Source organism: Diceros bicornis, chromosome 6 (genome assembly GCF_020826845.1).
Source record: "Diceros bicornis minor isolate mBicDic1 chromosome 6, mDicBic1.mat.cur, whole genome shotgun sequence".
NCBI classification, from domain to species: domain Eukaryota; kingdom Metazoa; phylum Chordata; class Mammalia; order Perissodactyla; family Rhinocerotidae; genus Diceros; species Diceros bicornis.
In genome coordinates, this window is record NC_080745.1 from 49,890,611 (window position 1) to 49,910,613 (window position 20,003).

Consider the following 20,003-nt stretch of genomic DNA (forward strand, 5'->3'; position numbering starts at 1 on the left):
GCTATTGTTAGTGCCCTCAAGTCAATTCTGACTCCTAGTGATCCTGTGTACAACAGAGGGGAACCCTGTTCAGTCTTTTTTTGCACCATCCTCTCATCTTCTGGCACTATATCAGACAATGCTCTGCTGCTATTCACAGGGTTTTCATGGCCAATTTTTTTGGAAGTGGGTGGCCAGGTCTTTCCTCCTAGTGTATCTTAGTCTGGAAGCTCCACTGAAACCTATGCACCTCGGGTGACCCTGCTGGTACTTTGAAATACTGGTGACGTAGCTTTCAGCATCTCAGCAACACACATCTGCCATGGTATGATGACTGACAGACGGCCGGGTGTGGTTCCCTGACTGGGAAACAAACCTGGGGCGCAGCGGTGAGAGCGCTGAATCTTAACACCTAGACCATGGGGCTGTCTCACTCATGCTATACGTTGTTATTTTGGTGCTGTGCAAGTGTTTTATACTATTCATTGAGGCAGATGCAAGCCCACCAAGCCAATCTATTAAAAAATGAAACTTTATTTTTGCTCACCTTCTATTTTCAGAAATTCGGGTGATATGAGTTCTATAAAGCATTAGAACGTTATTTTACCTGTGTACCCTGGTGTGCGTTTCCATTTTGGTGTCGCTTTACAAATTTTCTATCTGTCAAGAGGAGACTTGCCTAATCTTTATGAGTCCTTCTCCTTGCTGTTTAAGTCACACAGAAGAACTTCGGGGTGAGACGGTAGATCCTTTTGGTGACAAGATGCTTCTTTTTCATCACTCAACTGTCAATAACAAGAAACAGATTAAAAGTTTAAGGTGTTTTGTGTTCCAAATCAACATCCAGTAGGATAGGTTTAGTCTTTTCAATACCTGGGATATAATATATATAATGATACTGGTCATCCAAAATTACTTATTTATATTGCATTTTATTAATTTCAGGAATGTTTCTACAAAGCAAAATGGGAGTGTGGATATAATTACTGCTAGCATACAGAATACTGCTAAATATATAGTATATCGTATACTGCTAAAGCTGATGAACAAATGAATTCTATGTTTAAAATTTCAAAATATCAGATTAAATATAACAGGAAACACTATTAACATATTTTCCTCTAGCTAGTATTAAATGTCTATATGGTCTATTAAATTAAAAATACAGTATTTTATATCTAAAATCCAGGCTAAAGGGGCCTGCCTGGTGGCGTAGCTGTTAAGTGCACGCTCTCTGCTTCAGCAGGCCGGGGTTCGCGGGTTTGGATCCCGGGCATGCACCAGTGCACCGCGTGTCACGCCATGCTGTGGCGGCGTCCCATATAAAGTAGAGGAAGATGGGCATGGATGTTAGCTCAGGGCTGATACAGGACAAATACAGGAATTAAATGCAATATAACATAGTTCATATTTGTGGCTAAGTTCAGAAATGATTCCATAAATGACACTATAAAAATGTCATTACCTTTTTTACATACATACAATTTTATAGCAAGGAAGTCTATTTGTGGAGCAATTATTATATGGTCTGTACTATGCATTATATAGGCCCATAAGTCAATAAAAGATATGATCATCTGCTATCATTTTCACAATTTCCATGAAGCATCTACAATGTGCCAGGCAATGTGCTTAGTGAAAGATATTATTGTTATCATTACTACCAGCAGTAATATTTGAATAGGCTGACAGTAAAGGCTACTTTGTGTTAGTTTGGTATTAGAAGACACATCCAAAAAGATGTAAGAAAATGCAATAACTAATATTCCTAAGGTCTAATCAGTACCTGAAAATTAATATAAAAATACTGAATTAATTCCACTCAATTTTTTTCTTTTTCTTATTCTTTCTAATTTTTTCCAGCTCAGAATTATGAATTTAAAATTTATGTTTCTTCAGTAAACCCAACCCACAATAAAATTGATCACCATTTTTTTCCTAAGGTTTGTCTCTTCCTTTGGATTTTCCTAACTACTAGCTCTATCATACTGTAATTATTTACTCCTAGAATTCATTCCATAGCCAAAATCTTGGTTTTCTCATTGAGTAAATGGTATTTGAGTATCTGCAATATGTAATACACCAAGTAAAGCATGAAAAATGAAAGAAATAGTAATGGTCCTTCTCTTCAATGTATTTATATTCTAGATCAGAAAGAAATTTATACATAAATAGAATGATAAGACGTTTAAAAACTAATATTTATTGAATGTTAACCTGGGACAGCCCCTACAAGGAACTGCCAAAAGTTACATTTTTTTAAGCTGAGAAAAGCTTGGTGATTAAATTGATATGATATTAATGGATATAATTTGATGTAAATTAATGTTACTATTATACATTTGGAATGCTGAGTTTCAGAAAGTATTCATATAATGAATAAGTTTTGGAGCACAGTTTCAGCACTTGGGCTTTCTAGCTCTTTCTAGGCAGCATGCTTTCCTCTGGACTGCGCTGCTCTATAATCTACTGCGATGAACTAAGAATGTGAGGGTTCCAACCAACAGTCTAATGCAGGTTGAAGCATATAGCCATGCAAGGCAAGAGCAATTATTCTTCTATCTGGAAAGGTTCGAGGAGAAGTCTTTCCCTTAAAGTGTCACACTTATTCACGGATGAAAACACAGTTTTATTTAAAATCTCCTTTACCTTGTCATTTTCCTGCACATAAACCTAGAGTAGAAAAGTCTGGATTGAAATGGCAGGTAGCTTTGGGTACCTGCTTTAACTTTATCTGTGGCCTTACTGAAATACTTGTGAAGACACAAAAAGAGATGAAAAGTTGCATCAACACTGGAAACAAGGAATCTAAGTGAGATTTTTGCCAGGACTAGGATAAGATTGCTGCAGTCTTGAAAGAGAGAGTGAAAAAAAGTACAGACAGGGATAAAATAGATTTTCAGGTCCCCACCACAGAAATACGGGAACTTTACAGTCACAAAGGCATCAATCATCTACCTAATACACTGGTTCAAACACCCATGACTCCCATGCAAGTTTCCACAACATTAGAGGAGAAGAACACTTTATATTCAAGATAAAAAGGAAAAAAGTGTCTTTAAGGAGATTTATTAGAAAAAACACAAGTTATTTATAAAAAATTTTGAGTTTCAAATAAAACTCCAAGAATGGAATATATAAAAAAATGAGACTGAAGCTGAAATAAAGATACCGATAGAAAAGCAAATAGAACTGAAATAATAAAACTAAAGAAATTAAAGACAGAAAATATGTAACTGAACATGCAGAAAAGAAAGAATGCAATATTATTTATAACTAATACTTATTTAGAACTTCTCAGGAGGATTGTGATAGGTATTTTACAAGCCTTTTAGTAAAAAAGGTAATATTACTCTATTTTATAGATCAGCAAAGAGTGAAACTCACAGAAGCTAGTTAACTTCAGAGGCAAGACTCAGTCTGTATCATCCTGGTTAACAAAGGAATGCTCTTACCATCTTACGGTACTCCCTTATCTTATTTGAGAAATCTTCTAGGCTACAGAGGAATTGACAAAGGAATAAAACAATAAAGATCAGATGGCCAAATAAAAATATAATCAATTTGTGTTGATAAAGAAAACAGGTAAAGTGAACAAGTGCGATAACAAGACACTGTAGAAAGAAAAAGAAAACTTCAGGATTTTATGAAGCACCTATATTTGCAGATTGAAAGTGTTCAAAGCATGAAACACATTTAAGGTAAAGAGAGCGATGCTTACAAAATTTCTGGTAAGCTACGGTTATTTCAAGATAAAAGCAAATTTCTACCAGACAGTTAAAGAAAAAACAAAGAAACCAAATATTATGTAGAATTCAGATTTCTGCTCCTTAGAAATCAAAGCTGGAAGACAATGGAGGAGAGTTTGCAAATAGAGGAAAAGTTTGTGAATAGAGAACTTAAAGTTCAGTCAAATTTTCATTCAGGTGTGAAGCAATTAACATTCTCTTATATACAAGGATTCACATGTTCTTACTGAAAAAAGATACTCAAGAACATTTAATAAAAATAGAAAATTTAAAAATAAATCATGATATAAATATTTAGATGTGAGTGTTAAAACCCATAAAACAAAATAAAATCTGAGCAAAAACCTAAATAAAACTTTAATCTAAATATATATTTGTAACTGAATGCAGAAATCTAAAAATTATTCTTAAAGGAAATGTAAAATATAAAAACAATAGTATTGTAGTTCTCAATTATCAATTTTATTAATGAAGGCGGCAGTTTTGTGGGGGGTGTGTGTGTATGTTTAGGTCTGGGAGGGTAAGTTCAGTGTGACAAATTAGAGACATTAACAAATGCAGTTAGTATTTTCTTGTATGGCATTCCATCATCTTGATCTCCACTAACTTCGTGGCTAGTTTTCTACAAATCCAGATTATTTGGAGCCTAATTCCTTATTTTAAGTCATTGTATGTCTTTTCCCTATCTAGTTTTCACACACAAAATTCTAAACTTCATAGGTCTTATATAATAGAGGTAATCTGAATTTCTATTTTAAATCATTGTACACATGGATAAATTAATATTTTTAAAACAGAATAATAGAATATGATAGAAACAGGATCATCAGGTTTTCAAAGGAGATTGAATTCTATAGAGATGTCCACTTAAGACAGAGAAGAGAGAAAGCATTGCAGGACGTTTGGTCCTGTCCAAAACATCCATAAGATCTTTGGTCCATGCCAAAATGTTCTTGATGTCTGCTAATTGGGGGAAAGCAAAGAGAGTTTTTAAAACTAGTTTTACTTCTGTTTAAAAAAAAAGGTTAAAATTCCAGCCACAGTTTGATGAATATTAAGTCTTTGCTATTCAACCTTCTTGATAGATTGAAGCATTAAATTTTAAATGTTGAAACCATAATACTTGAAAGTAAATGTAATAAAAATAAAGATATAACTTATATAACTTTCACATGGTGAAAGACTATCCAAGCACAAATCAAAAAAGAGAAAAAGGGATATATTTGAGTACATAAAAGTGCCAAGCTTCTAGACGCCAAAAACAAAAAACATTAAAAGATACACAACAAACTGAAAATATTTTCAAGACTGATGGCAAAGTCTTGATTTCTGTGCTGTGCACATATACCATGGAAATAAAATTTTAAAATGCCAAAATTAAAAAAGAAAATAAGCAAAGTAAATGAACAGAAGAAACACAGATAAACATATCAAATAAATTACGCTAGCAACCAAAGAAATGCAAAATTAAACTCCCCACTTATTTAGCAATACTCTAGACGTATATCACCCTCAGTATTCACAAAAACATGCTGTTATAAACACTCACACACTACTGAGGAAGAAATAAATCATTGCAACATTCTGAAAGCCATCTGGCAATTTATACAAAAGAATTCAACATGTTCTCATTCCCTAATCCAGAAATTCCACATCCAGGAATCTAGCCTATGAATATAATTAAAGATACAGCACAATAATGAATACATTATATATGTTGCCAAAACAGTATAAGCAACTTAAACATACAACTATAGAGTCTAATTTATAACATTAGTCGAGGGTGCACATTATTGCAAATTGTGTTTTTGATGAATATTTATTAGCTTAGAACAATGGTTATGATGTAATGTGAGGTGAAAATAATCAACAAAATTTATATTTGCAAAGTGTGTAAATACAGACATATAGACGATAAAAGCTGGTAAAAAATACCTCAAAATATCAGCAATGGTTATCACTGGATTGTAGGGTTTTAAATATTTTTTCTTTGTATTTCTCTGTACTTATGAGGTAATCTCAGATAATTTTTTATCAGAAAAACAAAAACTAACATTTTTGTTATTTACCTATAGAAGTTTTCCATTGCCAACTATATGAAAATTACAACACTCTATTTTTAAGGTACTTTAATGACTCTCCTCAAAATATCCCTAGATTCTATCTACCTACCTACCTACCTCTTTATCTATCATCAATTGTGTTTTTTTTAACTCCCTTATCCAACCTCTATCAGATACAAACATATCCTTTATCTCTACCAATCTCACCTTTGATATCTAGATCAAAATTTGCTTTATTCAAGCTGCATATGCTTGAATGTCTCTGATTTTTGTTCTTCTGAATGATTCACTCATAATTCTTGAACATGTGAGTTTTCTATCAGAGCTCCCTGTTAATATTTATTTACAGATGTCATTATAAATAAATTTTCTAAATTAGCTTGTGTACATGTACTTTGAGTTCCCATCCCTATGACTGTGAGTTCCTTCATAGTTCCAGAACTCTTATCTAATTTATTTTGCACTGCTTGAACAATTAGCAGAGTTCTTTTCACACATCAAGTGCTTAATACATTTATATAACTCATCTGAATATTAATAAATTAAGGAGTTATCAAAAAATTTCTGTAATCAAAAGAGTAGGGAATGAGTTTATAGATTGGATATAAAACTGTAATGTGTCTGAGTCTGTAGAAAACAATTTTACTGAAGCTTCCTTTTAATAAAGTAAAATAAAATGTTCATTTTAAGTGAATATTCAACTCCCTGATATACTATCTTAAAATTATGTTTATGTATAATCATTAAATAATTTGCTTTGTAGGTTTTACATCTGAATCTTGGTTTAAAATTAAACATATGATCAATTATCCAATTCTAAATACCTTCAAAATTCATGTCAGTGTCATGTTTTCAAGAAAATGTGCAAGATATGGTCTCAAATAAGCTTGCAGCTTGAAATGAAAAATTTTCAATCTCTCTCTCTGTTTATAAATTGGAGTGAATTTTAATGCCGTTACACAATTAAAAAACAATAAAATTCATTTTAATTACTGACTATAATAATTTCCACATATTAAGCATGTTACTCACTATTTTATTTATTTATATACATTCCTTAATGAATCCTCCCACTAATTATGAAATGTAGATATTACTAATATGACTTTAAAAATTAGGATTCAAGCTCTAAGAGATTAAATAGTTTATTGAAAAGTTGCATTGCTACTTATTAGCAAGTTTGGCAGGTTTTTTTGGTAGGATGCAGTTCATCACTCAATCTACTGGAATGTTTACGAGAATGTTTATGTATTACCCAAAAAGCCATCTCAGTGAGGCACTTTGAGCCCCTCTCTATGTATTTTGATCCACTCTCATGGCCACATTATTTTTCCATCTAAGTGGGTGCAGTAACTTTATGAGCACAAAGATCTCAAAGTTATAACATAAAATATCAAAATGTGTGTTTGGATGTCTTACAAGAAGCCAGAGAGCAAGGCTAGGGTCTATGAGGCTCAGGAATACTCAATAGCCTAGAACTGAGAAGCCCTTTATTCAACAGTTCTTGAGTGCCTGTCTGCCACATATATTTCTGGCACTACAGGTGCGAAAGTAAAAGGAACTTATCCTTGCTCTCAAGAAAGTTACAGACAAGGAAACTCAGACATAGAGTTAACAAGAGTGTCTGACAAATTTTGAATGGATGAGCACAATATTCTCTGTACAGAAATAGATAAGGGAAATTATCAACTATACCTCAGGTGGTCAGAGTATGTGTACAGGTAGAGAAAATAGCCAAGTATAAATGAAAAGAAAAAGGAATAAAGAGGACTATATTAAAATTAGAAACTGCTCTTCAAGATAATGTCAATAGGGTCTAATTGTAAGACAAAGAGTAAGATATAATGTTTACAAAATATGAAGCTCACAAAAGACATATTGTAATATAAGGAACTCTTATTAATCAGTAAGAAAAAGATAGAAAACTTAATAGAAAAATAAGCAAAAGACATGAACCAACACTTCACAAATGTCCAATATTATAAAACAGTTGTTTAATCTCAATTGTCATTGAGAAATTACAAATTAAAACCACTATGAGACAACAAAATACTAAACTAAACTTTTATTGAAAAACTGAAATTATGAACTATTGGCACAGGTGTGAATCAACTAAAATTCTCCTACATTAAGGATAAAATATAAACTGATACTATCACTTTAGAAAACTGGTAGTAATCTAGCCAATAGGACATATTCATACTCAGCAATTTTATTCTTATATTAAACACAAATGCATTCATATGTATAAGAAGACATGTCCAGGAGTCTTTATAGTAACATTCTTCCTCACAGCATATACTGGAAACAATTCAAAGTCCATCACCAGTTGTGAAAAAGGAATGAATAAACTTGGGAATATTCATCTAATGGAATACTATACATCCATTCAAACGAGTGTACTCATACTACAATAGTGATGTACCTAACTCTCACAAGCACATCATGTAAGACATAATAATGAATGAAAAAGTCAGTAGTAAAAGGATATTACTGTATAATTCAATTTTTATAAAATTTAAAACAAGTAAAACTAATCTATGATATTAGAAATCAGGTCATCTCTAGGATGGAAGGAAGGGTAGTGATTGGTGGAGAATATAAGAAGGGAGCTTCTGAGATATTGGCAGTATTTTATTTCTTTATCTCAATGATGTTTACATGAATGTAACATAACTTGGTGATAATTTATCAGGCTATGAACTTATGATTTATGATGGTATCCCATATATTGTACCTCAATACACACTTTGTTTTAAAAAAGCAAGTTTTATGTTGTTGCAACAAATATTCTTGTAAACACATCTCTGAACATATATCTCATTATTTATGTAAAATAAATAGCTCAAACTGCAATCCTTAAGTCTAAGCAAATAAATTTAAAAGGCAAAGAGATTCAAAGAACTGTTTCAAAAACGAGGAAAGTATTAGCAAGAGGTCAAATATGCAATTGAAAGGATATTCAAATGCACATTTTGAATAAAACAGTCAGTCACAGTATATAAGGTAAAAAAATATAGGTGAAAAATTCAGATATATATTGAGATAAATAAGAGTATGACATTGAAGGAGTCATGAAGTTTGCTCATGGAAATGATAATATTGGAATATTTTTCATTATCTTCATGAAGTGTTTTTGTTTGTTTGTTTGCTTTAATATGTGACATAAAGTTTCAGTGATCAGGCAGAAGCTGATGTGATTTTCATGGAACATGGCTATATGAGTATTTCACATGTGTGCTCTTTGCTCCCCTGTTCTACGGATGGTAGTTATCAACACTGATTGGAAGACTTCGGAAAAAAGCAGACATCATGTATCTTGTAGTATATAAGTTTCAAAGATGTGTGTGAATGTTTCACTTGTGTTTCTTCTATGACAACATAAAAAGTCTGAAGAAATCGGCTTGGCCCATGTCACCCACCCCAGTACTACATTTTTTGAAATGTTCACAGGAAGAGAACATTTCAAAATATCGGACACTTTTTCAAACAATCTGATATTTCTGCCACTTGAAAAAGCAAAACTAATCAAAGAAAAAACAGAAACGGTGGTCTGGCCTCTTAAAGGAATGTGTAACTATATGTGTCTATACAAGAGTGTGTGTGAACATATTTGATTTGTCCTTCCTTTCTATGTCAGTTAATATACAGAAAAAAACAAAAGTCTGGCTAAACATTTTCAAAAGTTTCTGGGAAAATAGTACATTTACAATATAATACGAGAAGAGAATAAAAATGGCCACCAAATTTTCTTTAATGTAGCCTAAATCTTATTCTTATGTTAAAGAAAGTGTATAATAGATTTAAAATACAAATTGGATATTAAGGGGTTTTTTTAAGGATATTGAAAAAGAGTAGTGTCTAAATGTAAAGAACACAAAGTTAATGAAAGTAATTTAATAATAAATAAATAATAAATTCAATAATTTAGGTATTAAATTATACAGTTTGCTAAAATTTCAAATTACTTAGTTATCATTACTGGAATATATTTATAGTTGATAGTGAAGTTTTTACTGTGTTAACAGAACTATCCTCTTTATAAATACTATAAGATTATTATTTGATTAAAATATAGACCACAAATCTAAGCAATGATGTGTCTAGTATTATATAAGTAGAAGGGTGGATATTTGACATAGTCAAAATTAAGAATTACAACAATTGAAGGTAATACACAGGTTTGGCTTCTATGCCAGAGACACGTGTAGTTCTATGAGCTCAGTTTACCTTTCCAGGGTTGTCTCCAAATATATTCTTTCTCGGGTTTTCTACTATAACAAGGCAAGACTTTCTCTAGACCATTCTTGGAGATTGTTATAATGTCCTCATTTAATTTAAAATAGTTTAGCACGTTCAGTGTAATATTATATGTATGTTACTCATATGAAGACATCACTCAAATGCTGAGTTGAAGGATATTTAGAATTTAAACAGTGCCTCCGTTATCCGTTTCTCAAGAAGGTTGGAGGCTTTACTAATCAATCTACTAAATGTCAAATATGGGTTTTTATTTTTAAAATTTACTGCCCCATTGACTTGTATGATAAACGATAGATATTAGTTCCCATTGGTGAAATGAAAACTGTTTAAGATATAAGGATTGTCTAAAATTATTTTAGAGACAGTCTACCCATGCATGAAACAGATTTAAGAACCAAATGAATTATGTACCATTTTAACTTTAGGGGTGATATGATAGGCTGAATCCTATAATTCTATGGGCCATGACTGTTGTTTCATCTGATGCTAGCTAAAATGGTGAAAAGTATCCACCTCTGAAATCTCAGTGTTTCCCTTGAATGTACCTTTTATGCAAGGCAATAGTTTGGACACCTAAAAGAACAAAGAGATAGGACTTCCTTAAACCTACAGAACAGTTTTCTTCATCTTCTTTTATTGCTTGCTAATACATTTTTCTTCATTATGTATATATCACAGAATTTGGACTGAAACTTGCTTTCAATCTGGTAGAGAGATTGGAGAAGGAGTAACTAACCATCACTCACCTCAAAACTCTAATTACCTACTGTTGTCTTCTTAGAAGAATTCAACACTCGAGCATGGAAACATTGTCTTAGACAACTCAAAAGAGACGCCACCTCTCCAGAAAACCTAATGAATATGTCCCTAGTGGAGTAATCTTTGGTTTTTTCATCATAGAATCACACAGTATTTCTACTGAAGACAATCTTTTTGTTATTCGTTAATAGTTTGTATGATTATCTTCACAATATGAATCTCTTTACATGGACCTAATTCATTTTAGGGATGAATCACCATTACTAAATATGTCAGGAAATTTAACTCTGACAGTTCAAACAGCAGTGAAATGCAAGTCTGCTATCTTATGTGCGTTCAATGTATACCCATTAGCTTGTACACTCATGTCTTGAACAGAGACATGACTTCTTAAAGACAAATGTGACTGCAAAGAAAGCAGATTTGCTTTAAAGGCAAGATACCAAAGAGCTTTCCAGTGTTTGTGTGGCTTTTTTTATGTGACTCCTGGAATTCAACTTGATTAAGAAAATATGTTAAAAACTCGCAGGCACTAGGCTGCAGGTTACAAACACAAATAAGACATTTTCTGCCCACAAGCCAATAAAGCCTTAAGTAAAGAGATAATTATGGCAATTATACCATTATAGAGGAACATTTTCATCTTTTCCTTAAGGATATCCAAGCCTATTTGAGCCATGGGGGAATTTCTAATTTCTTCAACCTATTCTTCCTCTATAATACAAACCGTAAAATTAGAAGCCAAGAGAAATGAGGGAGATAAGAGAGGAATAAGGAGCAGTAATTACTAACTACTTGAAGAGAATCTGTTCTTTGAAAGAAATACATCTCTGAATTGCTTGCCTTTTCACAAGAACTGTGGAGGTTGTTCTGGCTGTAGCCACTGCTGGACTATTTTCTTAGTAGAGGGTACTACAAAGTCTACTTGAGAGTAATGATCTGTTACCAGATTGGATAACTCAATAGAATACAAATTGACAAAAATGTATTAAATATATACTATTTGCCAAACCTTGTAAATAATTACACGTTCTTTCTATAAAATTCTTGCTTATTCTAAGGAATTGTTTCCCTTTGGGTTTTTCTTGCTTATATTTATACCCTTCCCATGCCTGGTTGCATCTACTATAGAGATTTTGGTGGAAGAGAAAAGTTTAAAAAATGATGCATGTTATTAATATTATTTCTCCTAATAAATACATATATAATTTTCTAACTCTGACTTAAATGCTACTTATCTTTATGAAAATTATATTAAGTATTTAACAGTATTATCCTAAATAAAACACAGTATCCTTTAATGTTATGTATTACTAGTGTTAAAAATTCTCAATATTCAAAGATCACAGTCTATTTGGGAGGTAATCTTAGAAATCATATTTTAGAATTTATTCCTTTCACCTTTAAGCCTGGATTTTCTGAAAAACTCATTAATGGTAGCATAAGAAAAAAATTTTCTTAAGATAAGTTGCTAGTCTTTATAGGCAAGACAGAAGTTCAGTCCTAATAAGTTATTTAAGACAACTACACTTCTCCCAATTTTCCAGAAACTTATTGAAGGCTTTACCAAGAGGGTTTATTTTATTCTTCTTAGTGCAATTTATTTATTGCTTTATAATATTAAAAATAGTACAGGGTATGGTAACTACATAGTCAAACAGAGCTGAACAGCTTTAAATAAATATCTTTCATCCAATCTATCCTCACTTCCAGACCCACTCTCTTGAGATATTTACATTTTTCTATTTTTATTTTTAATTCTGGTGATTACCAACATAATTCTAAATAGTACACTCACTTCTTTTTATTTCTTCAGTTCTCACTATATGATATTTATTAACAACCATCTATGAAAGACGAGGAATTTAATTAGCACTTCTCCTTCCCTCTTGGTTTTGTTTGCTGTGTTATTTTTAGTTTTCTATTGTTTATATGACTTTAAATAGTATGATTGGAACTCCATTGCTTGTTCTAACAACTTTAGATGGTATAGGAATAGGCTTTTAACCTACATGACTAGTTACCAGAACTAAAACCAGTTATGTGTTAGTTACTTAGCAGCTGCACAGAAATAAGCAGGGTGAAGGTGATCAGCACGAATACCCTACATATCAGGATCTCTTCACAATTAGCACTCTAACCGAAGAGGCCAGATTCGATTGTTTTAAATTCTAGGCATGTAATTAAGTTATTTCAAAAAGCTAGAGACTGTTTAGGATCCCTTGGTATATTTCCCTGACCACAGGAAATAGGATTGGATTGCAGAAAATACTGAGATTTGAAATGCCTTCTAATGGTCTGAGTGGAGCCACACTTTTGGAAAAGCTACCCTAGATTTATTTAGTTAAATCAGGACTAGAGTAGCTTAGCTGTAAGCTGACTTTGGCTGATAATATCAGATTTCTTTGAGAAATCACTAAAAAGAACTGATCAACCTACATTCAGATATATGCACTTTGTAAAGAACCTCAAATTCTTTCAGTGTGGGGAGAAATACAGGTATTACATAGGAAGGAAACTGGTTATTGGGAAGGTGAGTGTGTGTGTGTGTGTGTGTGAGAGAGAGAGAGAGAGTAGGGGGACAAGTTACAGAGAGGGAGTTCAGGGAGGTAGAGAGAAAGCAAAATGGAGAGAAAGACAGAAAGAAGGAATGGAGGGAAGAGTTTAGGAAGAGTGTTGTATTGTTGTATTATGTGAGAAGAACAGGATTCATCTAGATTAATGGAGTAACTTTGATATTGATTTGACATTTTCATGGTTCCGAATCCACATTTAAAGAAGTGAGTATAATATTAGTAAGTTATCCCTACCAAGAGCTCTTTATTTTTTGGAAAATATTGATAACATTTAGACCACTGAGAGCCCATTAGAGATTGTGAACGCAACAGAGCCCCTAGGATGTATATGAGTTCCAATAATTATTACAACTTCACTAACGTAATATACTTAATATAACTTAATAGTAATATAACTTAATCAAAATGAAGTATTTAAATACATAATGGTCTAATATCGTTGTTGCTTTTTTATTAGCATGCCGTCACTATACATTTCTGCTGAGATTAGAAACTACTGCTTTTGTATGAGAATACTTGACATGTTTCAAAGTTCTGTTATTTGAGAAGAAATAATATAAAAGAACATTGCAGTAATTCCTTTAGAATATGAAGTTGTTAGATATTGAGATAGACTTTACTTCCCTTTAGAATTACCACTTGTATATTTGGAATGAGGGTTGCAAAGACTTAAAGCAGTGTTTCTCAAACTGTGTTCTAAGAGTATTAGTTCAAGGAGATGTTAATGGGTGGTTCTAGAAAATGTACAAATAATACCCTCTTCTTAGACAGTCATTATGCAAATTAGTATATTTAATTAAGTCTCTGAAAAGACGATACAATACAATAGATTAACTTTTTGAAACTTTATTGAATACCAAGTGTGTCCTGAGCTTATCCGTGCAGAGTGCACATTTGTTTTTTCAGCATATCTGTTATAATCCAGCACAGGGGTCAACAAGTTACTTCCTACTTACCATTTGTTTTTGTACATAAAGTTTATTGCAATATAGTCATACCCACTTGTTGCTTTTGTGTTACAATGGCAGAGTTGAGTAGCTACAATATAGGTTGCATGGCCAGCAAAGCCTAAGCATATTTGTTATCTGGTCCTTCACAGAAAAATGTTTGCCAGTCCTGATAGCAGAACAGAATACCACTGGACATCAAATTGGGAACCATTAACTTACAGAAATGTATTATAATATTAAATGAAATCTCTTCGTAGATAATTATAAGTTAAATGTACATACCTGCATGATATATAATTAATTTTAACTATATGATATTTGCAGTGATGGGGCCGTGACTTCTATTGAATTAAAGCATCAATTTTTAAAACATATTTTAATATAATTAATTTGTGTGAAACTTTAAAATATGATTTAGGAAGAAAGGAATATAAATATTCTTACAAATTTTGTCTAAATCCAAAGATAAAAACCATACTTTGGGCTGGCCTGGTGGTGGCGTGGTTAAGCTCGTGTGCTCCGCTTCGGCAGGCTGGGGTTCGCAGCTTCAGATCCCGGGTACAGACCTACACACTGCTCATCAAGCCGTGCTATGGCAGCGTCCGATGTACAAGGTAGAGGAAGATTGGCACAGATGTTAGCTCCGGGACAGTCTTCCTCAAGCAAAAAAAAAAAAAGAGGAGGATTTGCCACAGATGTTAGCTCAGGGCTAATCTTCCTCACACACACAATAAAACCATACTTGACGGTCTCATATTTCTTTTGATTAAATTATCTAGGGAAGATTCAAAATTTCTTCTTTGCTTTCCTTTTGGGAGAAATTCTGATATAAAGTTCTATGTATATAATTACAACGTCTTTTCAGTTTGACTTTTAGGACACCTTCCTCCCTCTTCAGATTCAAAATTAACTAATCTAAGGTGTTAAAATACAAATTATAAATCTTGAAACTTGAGTTTAACTCCTGGCTCAGATGTTATCCAGCTGCTTGAACTATAAATATCTGAATGTTGATTCTCCATGAGGTATTAGTAATAAAACTGAGCTAAACTCTCTGAATTCTTTTCCAGGAAGAACTGAACCCCATCATTGTTACCCCACCGATCCAAGCCATTGATCAGGACCAGAATATTCAGCCACCAGCAGACAGGCCAGGCATTCTCTATTCCATCCTTGTTGGTTTGTATCTGCTAAAATTTTACACTCTCAGTTGTTGCTCTAGAATCAAGTAGAAAAAACTTGTATCAAATCAGAGGAAATATGTTTAATAGTGAACATTTTCTTCTCGGAAGTTATTGTTATTTTTATGAATGAATAAATTAAAAAATAACAAATTTTCTTCCTCAGAATTAGATTCAGTGAAACGTGTAGAAGAACAAATAGGAAAACTTTTGTTGAAGAAGCAAAACAACTCAAAAAACAGGATATTGGTTTATGTATTAGTAGTTTTATTTGTACCACCTCAGAAAAAATTCTCTAAGAAAATATTCAAAAATCAATTGATAAACTTACACTGTTTACTCTACTAGTGTTTTGTCATTGGTTGGGTAAAATTACATAATTCTGAACATACATTGCTGAATTAAATAACGGCTTTTGGAGCCATATGGGAAAATAAGACGGATCATGATTAGCCCAAGGGCACACAATACATTATACCCTTGGCTAATTTTTCCTTGAAAAATTCACAGAAGCTGTCTAATCCATCCTTGTGCATATACTTCTAATTGTACCAAAAGCAAACATGATGAGAATTTGATTATGCTACTCTTCTCAAATTGCTTTTGCTAAAATATGGGCGTTGCTACTTTGCATGGTTTATAGTCTCTAGAGAGATAGATGTGTGTGAGACAGACCATACATCTCTTAATGAAGAAGGTGTTGCTTTTGAAATGTGCTTGAAAATAACTATTCAATGGTATGCAACATTACCCTCAATGCCATCCTATCCCCATGGCTTCAGCCTGTGCATATGCACACATTCATAATAATACAAAAACCTCTAGACATTAGAAGGATTTCAAAATATGATACTATATCCTACTTAGAAATGCTGTCTGTAAAGGAAATTCAAGTGATTCTGTTTCAAGCCTTTGGTCTCTAGAACTACACGTGTATCATAAGCCAATTGCAGAGATTAGACTGTTACATAGGCATAAGCCTCTTTTAAGTCTATAGCGACTTTGGCATAGATAAAAGGAAATAGGCATTGTTCCTTTCATTAACGGAAGGCTTAACAATATGTCAATCACTATGCTAGATGCTGTAGATACAAAGAAGAGAAATAAATGTTTGAGGTTAGAGAGAGGTAGAGTCTATGGTTAGAAACATGTCAAAAGATAAATTAAAGCACATAGTTTTAAGCACTATAAATAAAGTATGAGCCACATATGATGTGAGCTCATGGGAGGAGAGTGTTAAGAATTTCTAAGAAAATTGCTTAAGAAAAGTTATTTTAGGAGAAATACTAGGGTTTCTAGGTAGAGAATGGGAGAAAAATTATCTAGATAGTTGATGCAGCATGTGCAAAATCTAAGGATGAAATTTAAAGACGGTCTTGGGAAAGTGTGCTACTCGGAGTGGGCTGATATCCATTGGTATTCATAAGTTTCCTTCATTTTTAAAAATTACATTTATTCTTTCTTTCAATAAATGAGCACCTACTCTGTAGAGCAAGCCAGATTTCTCACTTTGTAGAGCTGGTTTTCTGGCAGCAGAGACAGGCAGTAAACAATTAATATAATAAATAGATACATGTACTCATTATAAATAGAGGGTGGTCAGCGCTATAGGAAAAATAGAGCTGGATGAGTGGGATTGCAAGTACAGAAGGGGTGTTGTAGTATAAGTTGTAGTGTTAAATAGGATGATTGGGATATGCCTCATTGAAAAGGTGAGATTTGAGCAAAGTCTTACAGACCTTGAAGGAGTTAGCCATGTTGATATCTGGGGGAAGAGTTTCTAGGCAGAGATAAAAGCTGGAGCTTACCTGGTGGGTTTCAGAAATGTCAAGGAGGCCAGTAGCACTGGAGAGGAGTGATTGAGGGGGATGTAGAAAGAGGGTGTGAGAAATAAGAGGGGCCCAGAAAACGTAGACTCTTGTCTGCTATTGATCTACTATGTCTTTTACTCTGAGTGAAACGAGGAGACAATACAGAAATTAGAGCAGAAAAGTGACATAAATATGTTAACACTAACACTCTTACACTAACTTTGCTTTCACAGCTAAATTAAATAATATCCTTTCAGAGTACTTATATTTCTAGAAGGCAGAGCACTGTAGAGGCTGAGAATATAGCCTCTGAAACTTTACTATCCATGTTCAAATCCCGACTGTAACACTTACTGATCATGTAATCTTAGGCAAGTTATTAACCTCTCTGCCTCAGATTTCACTTCTTTAAAATAAGGTTGATCAAAGTAGACCTTTCTCTAAAAGTGTTTTGAGGATTTAATCTAATACATGTAAATACATAATAGCGTCTGGAAAAAAGTTAATGCTTAATAAACGTTAGTTGATGTTATCATCATTAGGAAGGAAAATAAAGCCTGTTTCATAAGCCACACAAGACTGGTAAGAATAGAAGCACACCCCCCCAACCACCCCAAAATAGGATTTCCATGGCTCTGATTTTATTTACTTTGCCAGAACTCTTCCTTTTCCTTAAGTGCATCCAAATAATTCTGAATGTATGTGCTCCTCAGAGCCAGTTTTCTCAGTTACCATGCGGAGAGCTCTTTTCCTGTTATCAGACCTTGTTGATAGTCTGTTTACTAGATGTGAGGATGTGGATGCTGATGGGTATAAAAAAGTCATCCAAGGACTGTTACAAACCCATTCACTGGCCCTACCATCGCTATCGTCAATGGTGGAATTGTTGCCACTGCTATTGATCACCACCAACAACCTGAGCCAACCCTATGTCACCTTGATCCATTATTTTCTATTGTGTGTCCATTGGCTTTCTTTACTGAAAAATGCTGCCATCATATCTGTGGGGGCTGGGATTGGCAGGGATAATCTGAATGAAAGAAACACAGAGTATAAGCAAAATCAAAAGCCCAAAATAGGCTCCTACCTTAAAATGGAAATTGCTTTATTCCCAAATGGGGTGACTTTTTTGGGGAGATAAGTAAAACTGATTATCTACCCAACCAATGTTTCTTCCATGTCTAACTATTAGGAGAATGAAATTTAGGTTTAAATTGAAGTATGTCTTAAAAGGAAAAGAAAAATCACAATAAAATCTCAGCTGATAAATATAAAATAGGATTTTCTGGTGAACTAAAATTATCTTTAAAACAGATATAAACTTAGATGAACTGAATTATTTTTGTTTGGGTACTCATGATTTCATAAACATTGAGTTATATCTTTAAGGACGTCCCTCACGATTATTATTCTCAGTACAATGAAATCACAGTGGATGTAAGATTAGATAAAAGTTTTTGTAATTTAAGGACACATCTCAGGTGAAGTCATTGAAAATAGTCAGGTAAGGTCCTCTGAAATTTTGCCCTTCCATAAAGGCAATGAAAAAATGGTAAAAAAAAAAAAGAAAAAGAAAAAGAAAAATCAGAATTCTGAATCACTAATTCCAGAATTAACCAAGGCTTACAGCAACCCAGGGAGCATTCATTCCAGAAAAACAGCTGAATCTTGGTAGTAACTTTTTTTTTTTTTTTTTCAGCTTTGTGGCATTTTTCACTTGCCTGAGTCTCATTGCCTGCTCTTTAATGTAGCAGTAGCAATAAAAAATATCAGCCTGCATTCTCAAGGCAGCTTGGCAGCTATTGGAAGGGGCATAACAAAACTGGAGCTCTTTCAAAGCTTCATTTCCAAAGAAGTATCATGTGACTTGGCTGGTGGTTCCCTGGAAGAACCCACATAAAACGATGAGGCAGATCTCAACCAGCACAAATAGCATTCTCCTTGGGGGGCATTTGTCAAAAACAATTGCAGGCAAGTGTTTTAACTCTGTCACTGCCTGAAATGATGGATAACAGTTAGAACAAACAATAGGCTAACCAAAAAGTTTTAAAAGAAAGCTAGGGACAAGCAATAGGCTAACCAAAAAGCTTAAAAAGAAAACTAAGAAATAGGGTTTCTAAAAAGCTTTGACATATTTCTAGGAATCTAGCAGGACAGTAGCAGGAATAGTACTGTGTATATTCTCAGAAAACAGGCCTTCAACTTTCACCTTTGGCTGATCTTGAGTTTCTGAAAGCCTTTCTGAAGGCTAAGGTGGAGTTGTAAATTAGAAAACAAGTGAGCACAACTAAAACAAGTGGCAACTTCAACAAACCCTGAGGAAGAAAGAAATCTGATTTTCAGTGTGGTCACATAATGCTGGTTGAAATGCCTGGTTTTTAACATGAATTGTGAGACTGGAAAGAAAGAGGAAAGAATGGCTGCTACAAAGGGAAAATAAGTCAGCAGAAGGAATTCCTGCGAAGCCCAGACATTTGGACTTAGTGGATAAGGACTGGCAATCTGCTATTAAAATGTGTTCCAAGAGCTAAAGGAAACCATGTGTAAAGAATTCAATTAAAATTTGGGAATGATATCTCACCAAATAGAGAATATCAACAAAGAGATATTATAAAAAGAAAGCAAACAAATTTTGGAATTGGAAAGTACAACCACTGAAATTAAAAGTTCAC

General features: G+C 33.3%; 1 protein-coding gene across 10 annotated transcripts in view; it reads left to right on the plus strand.

Annotated features, from left to right (window-relative positions):
• Positions 1-20,003, plus strand: part of PCDH15 (protocadherin related 15) — an 800,695-nt gene that overhangs the window by 395,878 nt on the left and 384,814 nt on the right. For all 10 annotated transcript variants that reach the window (XM_058543433.1, XM_058543426.1, XM_058543425.1 and 7 more), the window contains one exon: positions 15,410-15,518. In XM_058543433.1, coding sequence (XP_058399416.1) covers positions 15,410-15,518 — 109 coding nt within the window. The remainder of the gene's footprint in view (positions 1-15,409; positions 15,519-20,003) is intronic.